Source organism: Cuculus canorus, chromosome Z (genome assembly GCF_017976375.1).
Source record: "Cuculus canorus isolate bCucCan1 chromosome Z, bCucCan1.pri, whole genome shotgun sequence".
NCBI lineage: Eukaryota > Metazoa > Chordata > Aves > Cuculiformes > Cuculidae > Cuculus > Cuculus canorus.
The window spans coordinates 18,723,002-18,742,273 of NC_071441.1; the positions used below are offsets into that span (position 1 = coordinate 18,723,002).

The 19,272-nt window shown below is 38.7% G+C and overlaps 1 protein-coding gene across 3 annotated transcripts in view; it reads right to left on the minus strand.

Moving 5' to 3' along the window:
• Positions 1-18,844, minus strand: part of AP3B1 (adaptor related protein complex 3 subunit beta 1) — a 164,863-nt gene extending 146,019 nt beyond the window's left edge. For all 3 annotated transcript variants that reach the window (XR_008447714.1, XM_054053905.1, XM_054053906.1), the window contains exons 1-3: positions 18,610-18,844; positions 6,296-6,371; positions 212-286 (exon numbers count right to left, since the gene is read on the minus strand). Coding sequence is in view for 2 of the 3 variants with exons in the window: in XM_054053905.1 (XP_053909880.1) it covers positions 212-286; positions 6,296-6,371; positions 18,610-18,740 (282 nt within the window). In the remaining variant the exon portion in view is untranslated. The remainder of the gene's footprint in view (positions 1-211; positions 287-6,295; positions 6,372-18,609) is intronic.
• Positions 18,845-19,272: the final 428 nt, after the last annotated feature.

Consider the following 19,272-nt stretch of genomic DNA (forward strand, 5'->3'; position numbering starts at 1 on the left):
TATTTTTTAAATGTAAATAGTTATCATTCCTCTAGCCAAATCTCCAAGTAGGTTTCCTTTATTTACCCATTAAAGTATTACTATAACGGTGTTGCTGAAATTAAAGTCTGAGAAATTTTACTTGAAAAATAGCAGACATTTTATGGTTTACGTTGAAGTCCGATACAATTAGATATCATTTTCATAAACACATTTTCCATAACAGGAATACCTCAATATTTTTACTGGCAACATTCTTCACAACAGAAGGAAACAGCTCAGAAGCATTTTTTCCTTTTGCAATCATCTAAAAGAAAAAAAAAAGAAAGATAACTCTTAGTAATGTAATAGTATAATTTATTAGAACATTTGTTTTGTTTTCTTTTACAAAAAGACAGGTATTTATTCTAGATCTGGTTTTTAAACCTGATTTCTATGGAGGTGAGATTTATTTGTTAGACTGTTAGACTTTACAGGATACCAGCTACACAACAAAATCTACTTGCTGTCAGGTTCCAAGCTGGGGGGGTGTGAAAACAATGGACTGGACTTTACCATACCAGACTGCAAATAAATGTTAATGCTTTAAAAATTACTTAAAACAAAGATTTTACTAACCTGAAAAGCTCCCCAGAATTAACTTTTGGGAGCTGCTATCCAAAAAAATACTCCAAACACAAACAACAACAAAAAAAAATCAGAAGTTACAGAAGTTTAAGTTCTGTCTTTTTCTGTGGCACACACTTGGTGTGCAACAGAATCAAGGAGAAAAAAAAAAAGTAGACATCACACTCAAAAATAAAGCGAGGTTCTCTTCCATAGCAAGTTAAACACAAAAGGCCTTAAAGCATTTATACAGCACAAACAAAAACAAGGTGAAAGGATCAATCAACCAACTGTGGCTTTTTTTTTTTCCTCAAAAAGGAACAAAGTTCTCACATTTGGTCTTGGAGAAATCTGAAACTAAGGCACGTAGCAAACAATAAAACTGTCTCAATAAAAAGCATAAACAACATAACCTCAGGTTAGCTTTAGCCCTTATATGAACAGCTTAAGGAGGAAATTATTTATAAGAAACAAAGAACATAAGAAGGAATAAAATACCTTAATACAGACTACAGCTGCACAACTGTCTTATTTCTTGGACTTATTTCCAGCAGAATGTCTGCCAGTACTTCACATCCAAGCTGCAAATGCTAGAATATCATGAATGTGTTATACCAAGCTACGATGCTTCTGAATACAGACCCAGAGAACTCCTAGCTATGGTCAAGGGCAGGATCCAGTCAGCTAAACAACAAGCCAATCAGAAAGGACAAGGGCTCTGTAAGACAAGCAAGTATGAAGGGATCCAGCATCAGAATATGAGTTTTGCAACTGCAGTTACTGCTGTTTGTAACCATCTCTCATTCCCACTATTACACAACATCATACAGCTGATTAACTTCCCATTCCTAATGCATGGGTCTGTCCATGTATTTCATGGATAAAACACACTAAGGGCATAAAGAACTAGGATCTCATGCAACAAAAGCAACAGAACATGAGATCAGGCAATACCTTGGCAAACTGTATATTCGGAGAGGGTAGGAAAAAAACACTAGAAGAAAAAAGGTAGTTGCAGTTCAAGCTCTTGCCAAGTGAGCCTTACAAAAGGGTTTAAGAGCAACTGTCTAGCATAACATTTCAATTTAACCAATTTAAACTATTTCTTCTAGATGTATTAAAGCATAGGAAGTGCCAAACTAAGAAGTAAGCATATTGTATGCATTTTGAGGTGTTTTAACTAAGAATCTAAATTAAACCACTGCTGGCTGGACCTGTTGTCTTCGCAATGAATGCCAGATTCAGAATATCTGAGTCAAGTGGAACTTACTACTAAGATGCACCACAGAAAATAAAATAATATGAATCATCCCATCTTAATTCAACAGTATTTATGCAAAAATAGAGATGATCTCTAAGACTTCCCTGATAGGCTGTAACAGTGTAAGTCTATGCACTACTTGCATTATTTAGCTGATCAACCATAATACTTCCAGTGTACCATGTAAATATGTATTTAGGGGCTTTTAAAAGAGTGTATTTTGACTCATTAAGTCATAACGATTAGCGTAAATCCTCCTCAATCCCATGGATCATTAACTCAAAGCAACATAATGGTTCTTTCCAAGACTAAGGTCTATCATGTCATTTTTGTTGCTGTGCATAGCCATTCTTCAGCTGTATTGTCTTACACATCTCAAGTTCCTGCACAGACAGAAACCTTCATTCTAGAGTAAGTGCTACATAATGCTAGGGTGCATCGAAGTTGTTTGGTTTTGGTTTGGTTTTTTTCATGACAGAAACACAGCGACATGGATGAGATTCTCTGGGAAATTAGGCATGTGCATTTATGCTCTGAAATATTCAGGAGCACAACTCCGAGATTTTTCTCCCAGGTAAGAAGTTCAGACAAGTTTGAAGAGCCAGTAACAAGAATAACTTGGCTGCTGTAAAATCAGTGTATGCTTTAAGAGAAATAACAGCTCTTTCATGCATATAGAATAAACTTGGTTCTGTGTACATTTCAAACTTACTTCTAAACCGGAAGTGTTGCTCAGAATTGTCTGGAGATTACAATTATTTTATGGTATGAATGTAAGGAAGAAACACACACACACAAAAAATCATACTGACTTATGACATTAAGACAACATTCATTATTATAAAAATCACACACACATATTTTATCTGAAGGTAGTAGGTTCACATCTTTATGTAGGAGGGGAAGTGAAAGGATGAAAACTGGACTACTCCTATGCTTGGAATTAGGTTGTTAAAAGTCATTCTCTGCAAGACAGGTTTCTTTTTATTTGTAATGAATCTCCTTCCCAAGACAGAGTTCACAAAGCACCTTAAATGAGGAAGAAGTAGCACAAGGAGCTATAAGCAGTGTTCTCCTGGTACTTTTCCATCACATGCATATGGACAAATGAAGGTTCAGCCATGTGAAGTCTAATAAGAAAGTAAGAAACTTATTCTAATAAGAGTAAGAAACCTATTGACATGCACAGATTTTCCCCTTACGTATAGTTAGTGAAAAAAAGCATTCCAGTGATATGTTAAAAAATACTCTGACAACAGAGCTCCCTTCTCCTCTAATAATAAGGCTACAGGAAGCCTTTCATATGTTGAAAACACAACTCATTCCTAAGAGCTCTCTAAATGCAAGCACACAACTGGTAACAAATACAAGCACGTTTGTGCTCAGCACGAACATTAACACCAAACACTGTAACAGGCTGCCCAGGGAGGTAGCTGAACCATCATCCCTGGAGGTATTTAAAAAACATGTAGATACGGTACTTGGAGACATGGTTTAGTGCTAGACTTGGCAGTGTTACATTAAGGTTTTTTACTTGATCACCTTGAAGTTTTCTAACCTGAACTAGTCTAGTCTTATCTAATCTAGCACATTGCCTTTTGCTAATTGTGCAGAGTCCCACCCTGGCATGTAAAGCTCATTGTTTCAGTTTGTTATGTGAATCATAGAACGGTTTGACTTGGAAGGGACCTTAAGGATCATCTAGTTCCAACCTCCCACTAGACCAGTCTGCTCAACACCGACAACTGAACTGCTGCATAAGGCACGCATCGGAGAGAGAAGAAAACCCATTTTTTAGTCATTTCTACTCCAAACTTCACAGCCTGCCCTGCAGGGAGCTGTAGGTATAACCCCAAACAACCATGTGAAAGTGGAGTTCACCAACAGCTTGGCACACCTGCCAGGAGGGGAGAAAGCAGCAGGCAGTTAAACATGTCCTTTGGATTCAGCACAACCTGGTGCAGCAACAAGCTCTGAACAGTCACTAGGGCTGCATCACAGACATCAAACCAGAACCAGACCCCCGCTGGGGCTTCAGGTCTCGACAATGGTAAGAAAACAAGTCTTTATCTTTTAAATCCTATCTAGTGTAGCTAAATGATTCTAGAAGCCTGACCTCTCACAGAGAAATGCATCTAAAAATGTCTGCTCACCTTAAAACCTCCTGCAGGAAAAGAGTTCAGCCCCACGCCAGCCTCAGTCCAGGCCTAGCAGCTCCCTTCCTCCCCTCCCAGCCCCAGCCCCATCTCCATCCCACCGCCCACCATTCTCTGTAGCATAACACGGTTTCAGGGCTCGTCAGAAACTTTTGCACATGCTTCCAAACTCCACAAGCTTTGCTAAGTCTGCCCCTGCTTGAACTACACCTGCCAGCCACAGGTTCTGCTGCATTTTCCACTTCCCGGTGCTTGGAAGGAACCCCATGAAGTTGCCTCCAGCTCAAAGCATGGGTGACACCACTCAGATAGCGGCTTGCTCAGGGCATCATCCGTTACGGTCTTGAAAAGCTTCCAAGAACAGAAACACCTCAAAAGCTGAACGTGACTGACCACTCTCTGACAAAATAATCTGACCCAGCAAACTCCAGCAGTCAACCAGCAAAGCAAACAACAAACACAAACCCTGCTGCTCATAGTGACCTGTGAATTCACAGCAGAACACGTTAGAAGTCTATCTTTTCCTTCAACATTTTCCCATCGTTAACTCCTATGTATTTCTTGTTACTACTTCACCCCTACAAAAAACAGAGATTGGTATCAGGTGCCTATAATGAAACGCAGTTTAAACATAGGATAACAGCAAACACCTTGAAAATACAGAAGATATTGGAAACTGAGCATCCAGTAATCCAAATAACTCACTTGCAGTCAGATAACAGTCCTCATGAGCTACAGGACTGCTTCTGCTTTAAGAGAAGCAGCAGCAGCTGAGCAAGGAAAAGAGATCCAAGATACAGCAGATGGTTGCTGCCATCTGGGAAGCAGTGCTCTTCCAGCATTTTGCACTGCTTAGAACAAGAACAGAAACTAAGGATTGGGAATTGAGAAATGGAAGATCAGATGAAAGATTGTGCTCAGTTCAGTTCTGCCTTCCCTTGCTGAAGAGTTCTTGAGCCTGATCACCTCAGCTTAACAATCAGCAATCAGTGCTAACTGCACATCTCCAGCTTCATAGAATCATATACTCCTGGGAAATTAAAGAAACAGTTGTTAAGAGCTGCTTTGAATATGTAGCAGCAGCAGGTACTTATAATGAGTGCACTCATTCATTGTGCGCTCTTTTGTTACTCTTAGCATCAAAAAATGAAAAAAAATTCTAATTCCCCTATATACATACATACACACACACATTCAGTTCCCATAGTTTCCAAATACACATAAAGAACTGGTCACCTTTCTGAAAAAGAAAACTGAGGGAGCAAGAGGCAACTCTCTTCAACCCTCCTGCTCACAGAAATAGCCAGAAGAAAGATATTTTCTGCAGGAAGCAGAAGAACGTAAGTTAACAGATTGAAACAGCACATCTAAAGGCCGTGATTTCTTGCGACAGAACCTTTCCATGCCAGACCCTCACTGGTGAAACCCTGAGGAATCCCACATCATGTTGGAAAAGATGAATCAAGAAACCTTTCACCAAAAGAAAAAAAGATTTTATAAAAATAGTAACTGATAGCTTATCCAGATCTAACAGGGAATCAATGGCCGTGACAGGACAAGGATCAAAGGTAAAAATAAAGACCACCAGCTTGACTAAAATCTTTATCACTAGAGGATAATGATGGGAGAAATTGCTAACTACAGTTAGAGGAAAGAATAGGATTACAAGATATAAGATGTACCTATTTACTTAAGTACATGCTTAGATAGGATCAACCCATGTAAACAACCAAGGAAAAAAAACCAAACAGCATATCCAGAGGAAACTGAAGGAATAATGCGAGAAAGCAAATGCAGAAGTCCTAAAAAGATATGTCAAGCAGACACTGAACAGCCTCCCATAGCACAATCTTTTAATGATTTTAAGAAGAAATAGAGACTTTATCAATGTGATGATGTTTAGGTTATAGGATTTAAACACGCAAAAACAGTAAAATAAGTGGTCATTTTACTCCTGCCAATTTCTATGGTTTCCCATCTACTGAATAAAGACAGCAATTGCAACTCCTCTGAAGGAACCATTTCCTATTTAAGATCTAACCTCCCCATCAAAAATAGTTATTTACATGCATATTGGCACTATATATTACTGCATATATTTTGATATACCATTTTCTATACAAAATTCCAAATTAAGGACTTAACAGTAGCTTTCAAACACCATTTAGAGATTCAGATGCTGACTAGGTACAAGATCTGTAAAACAAAAACAGTATTCACAAGCAAGAAATAGACATAATAATCAAAAGATACCCTAACAATTAGAAAAATAATAAAAAAAAAAATCACATACCCCAACAATCCTTTTCATAGCATCCAGCTTTGCAGAATCTTTGCTGCTTTCCAACATTTGTTTTAGGTCTTCATTTCTATGGCAGAAACACAGTAAAGCATCAGTTAAAAAAGAAAGTAAAAAATAAAACTGGAATACCATTTTTACATTCTTGCATCAATTCAGGAAATTAAGGTGAAGCACTACTCCTTCTTGACCACTTTTAAATTGTAGTTGTTAACACTCTGGTTAATGAAGTGTTTAGTAGAAGAATCTACTAGATTCCAACAATAATGTAGGCCTATGCAACTTTAATCTGCTGATAGCTGAACCTTGGATAGAGGGCTTAAGTCTTGAGGCAAGAGAAGCTCCATTTGAAAAAACGACACACATGCTCCTCCCTTTTCCCCCAGTGAGGGCGAGATGTAATAGCCTGAGGGTGACATGTTTGTGTTAAAATATAGTATCAACTTATGTAAATCACTGAAAAGCCCAACAGTTTTCAGCTGCCTTTCTGGACTTTAAATTGCTATCCCTTGTCCTCAGGTTTAAAAGCCTCAGATCTGTACTACCTCTACCATACATGCCATGAGATTAAAGATACCCTGATTATAAGATACATTAGCATCCAAGCACTTTTTACAGCTGAAATAAAATTCTCACACAAAAATATTACACCAATATGTGTGTCCCCTCTGAGATAATCTACTCATTAATCATCACTAACAAGAAACTTCACCCTGCTTGGCTTTTTAGATGTGAGATCACAGTCCAATTGCATTTACCAACTGCAAAAGTTTACCAACAAAAAGAAAGACATTTTGAAGAAATAGCCATATGTAATGCCTTGACTGCTTGAGTACCAAAAAATACAAAGCAAACAATGGCTCAAGAACAGACATACACAATTTTCAAAACAACTCTGAAAACTTCTTCTATTTACAAACCCTGTGAGCTTTCACATAGAGAAGGGCAACATATAAACCAAGATACGATCTCAAAAGTGCATGCAACACATAGATTTACTGATTGATCATTGCCCTCAGAATATCAGATAGGGATAAAAAAGGTTTAAGCTTAACCCAGAATTAGTTACAATGAGACAAAATGTCATCCTTTCCTTCCTAAACCTTTAAATAGCATTCTTCCTACTTGCAAGGTTATAGAATCACTGTAATACAGATTTTCCTCAAATTTTCAGACCCAGTGCTGCACCCATTCTGTCACTCCATGAGAAATCCACATTGCCCACAAAATTAAGAACCACAACCAGATGTGGAAACAACCCAAACAACACTTTTTTCCTAATAAGCCAGAAGAAAAACATATAAAACTCAGGATGCAGATATATGCAACTTCCAACTGAAGTTTTCAAAACGAAGTGTTTCATGAAATACTGGAGCAACCTAATATACATGGCCTGTATTAATATTGGCTTCACTTGACAGTGTAATACTTAAGTATTATCTTTAAAAGAAAAAAGTGGAAGCATTCAATTTCCTCACATGCTTCTGCACCTCTTCCTAAGTACGGGAATTCTATTTTCTCTGCATCATATTCAAAAGGTTTTACTGTTTTCAGTTATTTCCAGAAGTGTTCAAAGAACTATAGGGTCAGCCTTCTATTGCGACATTTATTTAGTTGCTTGCTTCAGTCCTTCAAATTATATTTCCCATTCAACTTTGCTCTCTATTATTTTGTACATTTGAGATAAGTTTAATATGTCTTATATAGCTAGCTGCCTTCTACATGGCAAGTGGTAACATCAACATACCACCTTCTTGCAACACCACCCCAAGCTGAGAGATCTGTTAAAAATAACTAATGCTGTGATTTTACAGAATTATCCTATTGTTCTGCTCCCAGCTCCCTGGGACAAAGGCACACCTCTCTCCATATTAAGCTCTCTTATTTTCTGATTTCACTTCAAGCATGCTTGTTTTCATCTCTCTATCCTAACACTGCTTTAGCCCCTTTGCATTTGCTTAGGGATATGATTTAGTAGTGGACAGGTACAGTTGGACGCGATGATCTGAAAGGTCTTTTCCAACCTAGTGATTCTATGATTTTCTCCTCAGGTCTATATCCTTATTTCCAAAATAAGAAATTAAATACTTGTTGTTCTAGGGCTGTACTTCAAATATCTTAAAGATTTTGCTTTTGTTACCTTTTAATCTCTCTGTATAGTTGCACTTGCAATAAACTTTTTAGAAAGGCTAGCTTTATTTAATTTTTGGCAGCTCTCTATTTCCATTGTTCTTGGTAACAGAGACAGCTTATTTTGCTGAACATTCCTGTCTACCTATTCCTCACAAGATATGGAGTAAGTCTTGGTTCTTTTAGATCAGCTTGAAGGATTCTACCTGAAATACAGAAATTTCAGAGACTTCTAAATTTCTTCCACATTAAGTCTTAATCCTTACCTTTTAAGCTTAGCTTGTGGAAGAATCTATGTGACACAGTTATAAAAAGTTCCATAGCGGAAGACTGGACTTGATTTAGAAAATTTCTTTTAGTCCCATGCTTCTGCTTCCAGTTTCCTTCTGCTACTTCGCATAACCATGAAAATTGAGATACAGACATTAATAAAAGCTACAGCACAGGATATTATTAATAAATTGTGAACACTCCATTCTCATATAACTGGTAGGAGGATGCTTCAGTTCTTTGGCAGGACCAAAGCAACTACTTTTCAAAGAAAAGTTAGTATCTGACTAAAGAATCAAAAAGTGTTGCATGACGAAGACGTCAACCACTGAAGATTATATTCTGGGAACACATTTACCCAATTAAAAATTAACAAAACAGTTAACATGAAAAAATGAGACTACATTGATTTTGCAAATCAACAAAATTTGCAATTGAGAAAGTAGAAAATATGGAAATAATAATTTGGACTTGAGGATCAAGTAGCAAAAAAAAAAAAAAAAAAAAAAAATCGAGAAAGTTACACAGCACAAGATTCAAGTACATGCTGAATTCTACCTCCCAGGAGTTGGGCATGAAAAAACCAGACAGTAAACGTAGGATGAGTATGAGTTACCAGTGTAACAAATACAAAGGAAAAAAGGCAAAAGGTAAATTTTAAGTAGTGAAGACAGGAGAAAAAAGTATTTAATGATGAAATGTACTTCTACCTACTTATAGAAAATATTCTATCCTATGTTTCTAATTAAAACATTTTGAAATATTGACAGGGAAGATATCAACCAGATACATTAAGACCTAAAGACCTACTTACAGCCAGTCTTGCTTTCCTAAGAGAAAAGCAGAAGAGGGAGTCAAAAAATAAAACTAGAAAAAAACCCCGGAAGTTACTGATCATTCCATTTGGAAGTCAGTTGCTACATGAACTGATGAGGTTTTTTTAATCTTTTACAACAAATTAGAATCCAGGATTAGCAAGCATTAGATACTTACAGAGTAAAATATTGCTCCATATATTCATATGGATCAGCAGCAGTAAGCCTTTTTTCTTACAGTTAGATATGGTTTCAGTGTAACCTCAAAGTTTCACCCTTTAAGAGCAGATTTAATGGCTCAAGAAGACACCTCAACTATTTCACCCCCCATTGTAGAATTTTGTTCCATTCTTTTAAGTATGGTATTCTAAAAAAAATATAAAAATTACTATACTCAACCAAGCTTGCCTGCCAAGATTTGATTTCTACTCAAAAAAAAGAAAATCTTATTAAGCAGCAGGATACCCACTCCCTTGCTATTTTAACTTTCAGAAACAAACATCCTACACAGACTTCAAAGGGCACTTCCCTACAAAACCAACTCCCTATCAGCAGCCTTCATGAACAATGGTGAAGATGAATACACTTCAGACCTTCATAACATAGCTTATTGTACAGTACAAAAATATTTTCATTTTCTGAGCATTAAGAAGATTTAAATGAATTTCAATCCTTAAGTAAAATTTCTCAGAACATATAAATACAAGCCTCACACAGCTGTTCATGCTTCTATACTCACTAGTTACTCTGAAGTGACAGTTCTTCAGTATAAAAAGTTAGACAAATAATTTCTTTATCACTTAGGTACACCGGCCAGGAGCACAGGAAAATGCAAGCAACCCTCCCGCTGCATCAAAACCTTTGCCTCTCTATGTTAAAACTTTGACAGCAATTCTAACCTTACTGAGTTAGATACATATTACAGACAACTGAAATATAAGCTTTAATACATCAGCAGTAAAACCAGGCATAAAGAAGCCTATTTGATACTTTAAAAATATGGCTAGATGAAGCAGGATAGTAATGGTCCCAAAAACAGCAAGTGCAAAAAAAACCTTTGTAAGAGCAAATATATTGTCTCTAAACCCATTTTCCCTAACAGTAACAAGATGTAAAATGAATTTAAGAGGGAAAAAGAAAAAACAAGACAACTGCCACCTGTCTGCCCAATGCCATATCTAAGAATATAACAAGATTTCCCTGAGTGCCTTAGTCATAGTCTAGTGTCATAACCTCTAAGTTGTATGTCTCTGTTGTCCTAAAATGTTGCCAGTCCACTGGTATGGACTATAATTAGAAATATTATATCCATACACAACACAAACAGGCTATGAAATACATTTTCTATTATTTGCAAAACATCTACCAAAAAAAAAGCCAGGAGCCAATCATTAATATTTTAAGGAATCAGTACTTAGCTGCCTTTGCAATCTTTACCATCACAGGCTTGTATTCCTCAATATAAGAATTTGAAAGCTAAGGTAGTATACATTAGAAACGCAAATTCATTGCCTAACTTTGTCTCATAGCAAGCATCGCACATGACAGATCAGTCATGATACAGCATGATGGCCATCACAAAACACATCCAAAATTTCTTTAAATCACTAGCTGAATATTAAGCAGAGGAAGATGATTTCTAACTTCATTCTTTATTTTCATATTTTACGATTGTGGCTTTTAAGATAGAAACTACTTTTGTCTTTCTACCTCAAAGCACTGATTTCTTCAAAAGCCTTTTGCACCCTTTCTGGATACAACAGGGGTATGGAGATTACACGACCTATGACAGGCCTACCAGTTAGAATTAATCTTACAGATGTTGCTGTTAGAAAGTAAATAAAAAACAGCGACCAAATTTTTCTAGCTCTCATTGTCTTTCATGCACCCTGCGCTCTCCTGCCATTAAAAATAAAATAAATGAAACCTGCAAAACTCCATTCCAACACCCCAAAATAAAGGGAGTGGAGGGGTGGAAGGAAGAGGGAGGCAGGGAAACAAACTATAACTTGACAGCAAGACAAAACACTGTCCAACCAAATATTTACTTCTGGAAGTTTATCAGCTTGCTGTTTTACAAAATAAGAATCTAATCATGATTCCCTGTGCCACCTGCATGCTTCAAAACCTGGGAACAGTTTTAATCACCTCCAAGAAAGGTGAAGGAATTTAAACAAAGAAACTGGTGGTGAGACAGAGGCTGTTCATATACAAGGACAATACTTTGTTACTGCAAGATATAGGAAATGCCAAACAAATCCACTGCAGAGGAGGAAGCAAACTTCACCAGTTTTGATAGCATGAAACCACACGCTATGGAACAAAAACAAAGTTCTCCATCCACTGCATACTTTCACTTACAAAATAAGAACTGCACTGTTCTTATGTTCAAAGTCTTCAGGAACTTAGTCTGGATGACACACTTTTAATCACAGCATATTAAGATTTACTTCTTTTGCACGCTGAAGAGCAAAATGTCCCAATGTGAACTTCAAAATACTGTGAATGTTATCAGTTTTGAAGGAGAAAATTCATGCTGACAAAGCAGCTTGACCTTTGGTCCTGGCAACCAAGCAGTAATGAAGTCCTACAGAAGGACACATGTCCTCCCCCCACCCAAAAAAAAACAACCAAAAAAAAAGGTTTATACATTTTACTGGCACAGCAAAATCTTTAAAATAATTTGGCTTATTCTAGCTGAGGATAGTGAGCAAATTCTGAACAAGTTTGAATTTAACACTTAAAGAGGAACTGTAAATTGATTTCAGAACCATATAACATGGAGGCTAACAAGGCAGTGAATACATGCTGCAATTTAAGCTAATTCTACTGTTGATCTGGGATCTTCCTCCAGAAGAAAATTAAGAAATCAGAGTTCCATTCTATACCACAAACTGTTTGAATGACATCTTGTGGTGCTATTAAGTACTGCCATCCTCTTCCCATTACAACACTGTTTAAATTCATCACCAATTCACAACATCTCATGGGATTGAACTATTCTTTCCAGGGAGACTCAAACCATTTAGTTACAACTATAGCTGTGCTATGGTTTAAAGAGGAAGTGAGATAAAAAATAATTTCTTTCCTTTTTAACCACTACTAATTTTTCAGTCTGGAAAACAAACATACCACCCAAAAAGCAAACTTGATAGTTTCCAAGGACAGACATCAGAGATGTAAGGAAAACCAGGATAACCATAGTATACTGTAAGGCTGGGAGCCACAGAGATGAACAAGACTCGTTTAATCTGACCAGCAACATAGTTTAACTTATCCAATGACTGCTTTGCCGCTATTTTCTCAAGCACCTGCCACTCGGATGGTTCAGAAATATCTCGTCCTTCCCAATGAGGAATAGTACAGAAATACGCAAAGTTAAAACTGAATAACGCATCCTCCCAGATTCCTATCATGAAGCAATAGTACCTGAGCAATGAGTGAGTAACTTGGTACACGAACACGTGTAAGCTATTACACCAGCATTGATACAGCTATGAAGAGAACCTACATTTCAAACCAGGACAGATAGTATGACAACACATATTGGAACCCCTTCTGGAGAGGGCTGTGACTTATCTAAGATTATCTGTTCTCAATAGGGTAGCTATAGACACTACCTCACCCACAACGAGAGTGGTTATGTAGAAGGATCAGGAGTAACAATCTTGCAACCCCACTGCATATGACCTCTACCGATTGTGCCCACACCTCTGATGCTGCAGGGGAGCTTCTCAGAAAGAAGCATTCCTTGGTGGCAAAGATCAGTTCCCTGAGGACTGCAAAAACGGCATCTGAGGTGGCCTTGCCACTTTAGAAGCTGTGCCAATTTACAGCCTATCTTGAGGCCAGTGATCAGAGCTAGCAGACATTTGCAGATCACTTTGCAGCATTTAACAGTTGTGAAGGCATTATAGGACAGTGAGCAGCAGTATTTCCAGCTTTCCTGAAAATAGAGGGGAGATGGCTTCTTTCAAAGACACCACCACAAAGGTCACTTGCCAGAACCTGCAACAGTGTTAATACATTTACATGTCCCTTACAACAGTGTTACAGACAGGTATTTTTAATGCCATTCCGGATGCCAATCACAGTAAGCATCTAAGGCAAACAACAAATAAGCAGAAACCACAGTGAAGACCTTAAACTAAAATTTACCTCCTGAGAAAATAAAAAAGCCTCACAAAATTTTTAATTACTACATTACAGAGAATCACAGCAACTCAACAGTTCATTGCTTGCATCCTCATTATGTGCCAAGTGCCTGGCAAAATGAATATATTCACTGTGTGTCACTTCCCATCAGATCTGATCAATTTCAGCTAGAGAAGTCCTGGGTAATAGTGTATACATGGTCATATACTGCATTTAGTTCCTAACCTGGTATCAACTACAGGGTTCAGATTTTATCTTGTAGAGTCCTCAGTTCATCTAGACCATTCATCTTTGCTGGCCTGTGCATCCTACCAAAACTGACATTTCACCACATTGGTGGGCATAGTGCCATTATAACAGATGGAGAAAGAAAGTAGTTGTGCCAATGAGCTAGAGGATGAATCAAGTTTTAATACTAGGGCTGGAGTCTCCTCCAAGAACATCACAAATGGCAGTCTATGCACAAGTGTTCCATGACTGGCTGAACAGGATATGCCAAGGCAAAGCTAGATCAATTTAAGATTCCAAGAACATCTCTGGCAGCTGTTGAAAGCAAGTTTTTAGCTCTGATGAATTTGGAAAAGTCTTCCGCACAGAGAATTGGGGAATGAGTATCTTAATGAAATCACCACCTTAGATCAGCTCTCTGCAAAAACAGGCTTGCAAATCTCTGCAGAAAAATGGGTCTGCAGCCCTGCTGAGTTGTCTGATAAATGGTTCAACAGAATGCATAAGCAGGAAAAAAAATCTAATAAATTAGAAATGCATTTTGCTTCGCAGGAATACAGTTTAAAGATGTAAATCAGTAAAGTTGAAAATGCATGTTATAAATGTTGCCATCTGCTTCAATACTGTACTTATCAATTGATATCTACCAACGTTACTCATGTCGTTCACCTGTAAGTTTTTACATCTGGTTTAGACACAGCAATAGCTAGTTTTATTACCAAAATTGTATCATTTCCAAGAACCAAACATTATTATATTTTAGGAGTAGAGGCACGTAAATTTTGTTTAAAATGCAATTAATATAGAAGCAAATCCTCTGTCCGCCTGCAAGTTACTGTGAGCAGTAATAGCTGCCCCCTAATGCAAGCAATTAACATGAATTCTGTGTTACTAATTAAGTTTCCAGGTTTTCTTAGCAGTGGGAAGGTGGTTAGACTTTTCATCCCTCTACACAGAGTAACAGTACAGTCTAACTGTAAAACAGCCTATTATCTTAGGTGATGTGCATCAAATGGTACCCCTCTACACTACACAGACAACTTTGACAGTCTTCCAAGTAGGCAGTGCTTATGTCATGGATTACATCAATCTAAATCATGAAGAAATAGCTTGAGGTCCACAGGCTGGATCCAACTCGTCTGTAAGATTTACATGACCCCTTAGCTCTTACAAATTTTCTGCTGAAAACTTACATTACAGGCAAACACTTGTCTTCGGACCATTTTCACTATTCTGGTAGCCCACCACCTGTCCTTTTTGCTTCTTTCTCAAGCATGCAGGGCATGTGAAGAGCATATATCTGTAGTACCTAAAATGACCTGTGTCTGGGACATAACCAGTTCACAGACATGTATCAGACAACCTACCTGGACACACAAATAAGTTCCTAGAATGCAACTACACAAGTTGTTTAACTGCATACCATATGCATAAGATCAAAAGAAAAGCATAGAAGAGGGAAAGTGAGGAACAGGCATCTCCAGTGATGCAATGAGGAGCATTCCACATGACAAGTTTTAGACTGACTCATTTCAAGTACATAACTTCTAAATACTCAGGTATTGAGATAGTTCACAGAATGAATGCAAAGTTTCTACCCTGTGACATATGTGACGAGATCTAGTTAGAACCAAAAGGCTTTTTTAAAAGCAATACATACCAAATAGGAAAGCAATATTTGCCTTTTCAAGCCAGAAACAAATACTAGCAGGAAAAGTTAGTCAGAATCTCATATATTTGTCAAGAAATCTCTTATTCAAGAGCAGTTCTGGTTTAGTCAAAACTGTTACGAAAAGTTTCTTATCTACACATAGTACTTAGTAGTAACTTGTGTGGTAGAGCTTAGAAAAACCTCTTCCTTTCCACACTTCTTTTGTCTATCAGTTACCTGATAGAAGCAGACCAAAGAAGCAGACCAAAGTTACGTTTTCGCAACCTCTTCAACCCCCTCCCCCCCCCGCACTGCATACATACAATACATTAACAAATAAGAAATAAACTATTTAGACACGGTGCATTGTGTTTATGTAAAGATATCTGTTCACTTCAATGACTATTTCATCTTTATTGATCTTCTAACAGTCAAACTTTCCACTTACTCAGGTCTAAGATGTCATCTTAATCGAAGTTTCAAGGCACTGAGATATTTTCAACACTGATAGCATATGTCTCAACCAAACCACAATACTCACATGTTGAGAAAATACTATATTTATTAACTGAATTGAAGATTCTATTTGTAGTTAAAAGTTAATGAATAAATCACGGAATTGGTAAAGGCAAGAAAGACAGCTCTAGCAGGAGAATAAGATGTGGGCTTTTGAAACCAACAGAAACTCAGAAATTTTAGATGATAAAGTACTTCAGATGAGTATTTCTACTGAAATGCTAAAACCAAAATCGTTAGAACAAATAATTTATTTTAGGTCAACTCTACACTTCAAATTTAAGTCAGTTACTGCCACTGATTTGTGCCTCTGTGTGCAACTTGCCACAGGCTGTTGTATGTAACGTGAGACTGAAGACAGTCTATTCTAAAAAACTATTGGTTTATTTCAGAAAAAAATTATCTTACTTCCTCTTTATGACAAAGAGGAGAAAAGAGACAACATGAAGAAAACTGACTGGGATTTTTTAAAGAAAGTGTTTACAGTAATATCTTAGTAATTATACTTTAACCACATGATATTGTTCAGATTAACTGGCGACAGGCAAGTGCAGGCCTCTGATCCAACAGCTACTGCAGTAACATTCTGGCCTCTATGATATAAATGTGCCTCTCTGCTGGGGAATAGTACAGTAGGTCGAAGGAAGAACCCCCATTCCTCAGCAACAAAAAAAAAAGTGTGCCAAGCACTAAAACAGCACAAGGACCTGGGACATAACCGTACCTAAGATCATACTCAGCAGTGCTGAGTCACAATCAAGTCAGATCAGCTAAAAAACACTGAACAGACATAACAGTAATTATATTTTCACTAGTGAAATGCCCTATTATCCCCACACTTTAATATGCAAGACGCAGAGACACATCTTGCCCTTCTCTGTACAGTCCCTATAAGCAGATTGCCATTTCAACTCTAAGGAATGGAAATTTGGGGTGCTTCTCAGCAAGGAGTTTTCGGCCTATTACTGGTGTGGACTATAGGTCAGACACACTATATGGTCAACACATGACTAGAACATTTTCCAAACAGAATGCAATGCAGTCTGCTTTTCTAACAATAACCCTCACTTGCAGTCCAGTGGCTTTTTCACCTTACGCAAATTTAACAATATTCCCTGCACAATATCTATTCCTAAACTATCCAATCTACACTCAGAGCTTAACCGCACAGGTCTGAATCATATTTAACTTCCTATTTCAACAAGAATTTGTCTGTCATCTACAAAGGACCACAGAGGTCAGTGCATTGCTTTCCTCTCAAGCCCTTCCTTTAGGGGATGGATCTTCTCACCTGCAAGTGTAAGAGAAAGCCTGGCAAAGCAATTAATTACTGAGGCACCATCATAAGCTATTCTGGTTCTTCTATACTAAAAGACAATCACATACACACGTGTACAAAACATCTCTGGACCCCAGAGCTGTATCTCCCCCTAACCACCACACAGCTTCAGGTAGAATTAGTTGCTTCATCTTCTGCATCTGGTAAAACAGGAGAACTACACTTCACTTGCAAAACAGTCAGAAGTCTATGATAAAATGAGATATGTAGAGAATTATAGTCTTGACCAAAATCCCCTCTTTGGAAAACACGCAGCAAAACAACGGTTATAAATAAAGGGCAAAGCTGTTTCTATGTAAGGAGACAGGAAAAGAAAAGTGCAAACTACATAAAGCAGCTACAACACACAAGTTAGCAGAGGTGCATCTATCCCAAGGCAACAAAAACTTCATGTGGAACAGAATGAAAAAGTTAAGTATTTAATGGAATAGCAGGACAAGAGAAACATTACTTGTCTGGCAAACTGAGGAGGCCTGTCAGCTGCTGTCTCACACACCAGGGTGACAGCAACTTTGTTTTGTAGTGATTTACTTTGGAGTGGCACAAAAATAAATACATCAGTCAAGGTTTCTAGAGCATGGATGTTCTCTTTGTGCAGAACAATCAAACCTAAGAATAAGTGATTGATTTTGTAATGTATGTAGTTTATGGTGCTTTTTATTGGTTGCTCCCTGAAAAGATTTCCAATTTGCTGCATAAAGTGATTGCAGCTTAGCAAACCTCTCGATCCTTCCATTTAGACACAATCTTTTTTCTCTCCAGTTCACTTTTCCTTCAAGGAGCTGAAGACTTTCTGTACCAGTGCACTTCGGCTGCATTTTTTTTTCTCCTCCATTTCCTCTTTTCAACTTCTGACCAAGACTTAACACTGGCAACACCCACTTCCAGCCGGCCACCTCGCCGTCCTCAATTACAGTAACAACTGCAACTCCCACAAATGCTTCTATGTTTTTTGTTTGGGTGTTTTTTTTAAAAATACCTTTGAAGGCAAAACTCAACCAACGCCAGCGCTGTCAGCTATCGAAAGAAAAATGGAAAAGTGGAAGTGACAAGCAGTTTTTTTCAAAACAACCAACTTTGCCCACTCCGCCACGAACACCTGAAAGGACAGCGAGCCAACTTTTCCAGGGAGCCGCGGCCCGTCCCGAGCACAGCCCCGGTCCCTCAGGCCCGCGGGATCGCCCCCTCCCCCGGACCCCCGTACTTTTTGGTGTCGCTGCTGAAGAGCCCGAAGGCCGCGGTAGTCGAAGGCGTCGTGGCGGTCGCCGCCTCCTGGGCCACCTCGGGCGCGGCCTCCGCGCCCTGCTCGCTGTAGCTGAGCCCGTTGCCGGACATGGTGGTGATGGTGGTAGTGAAGGTGGTGACGACGGCGACACCTCCCGCTCCGCCAAACTTGACTGCCCCCCGGAAGCGCCAGGCGCGCGGCGGGTCGGGTCACGTGGGGAGTGGGGGGTGGGGCTCTCTCAGCCGGCGGGGGAGGAGGAGGGGAGGGGTGTCCCCCGCCCTCCCGGCCCCGCCCAGCCGGGGCATAAAAATGCCGTCCAGTCCGTCTGCTGGTGTAGCTTACATCAGTGGAGTCCAACCGAGTCCAGGCTAGCGGGAGGTGTCTTTGCCCATCGCAGAGGGTTTGGAGCTGGGTGATCTTTAAGGTCGCTTCCAACTCATAGGATCACTAGGTTGGAAAGGACCCACTGGATCATTGAGTCCAACCATTCCTAATACTCCCTAAACCATACCCCTCAGCACCTCATCCACCTGTCCCTTAAACACCTCCAGGGATGGTGACTCAACCACCTCCCTGGGCAGCCTCTGCCAGTGCCTAATGACCCTTTCTGTGAAAATTTTTTTCCTGATGTCAAGCCTGAAC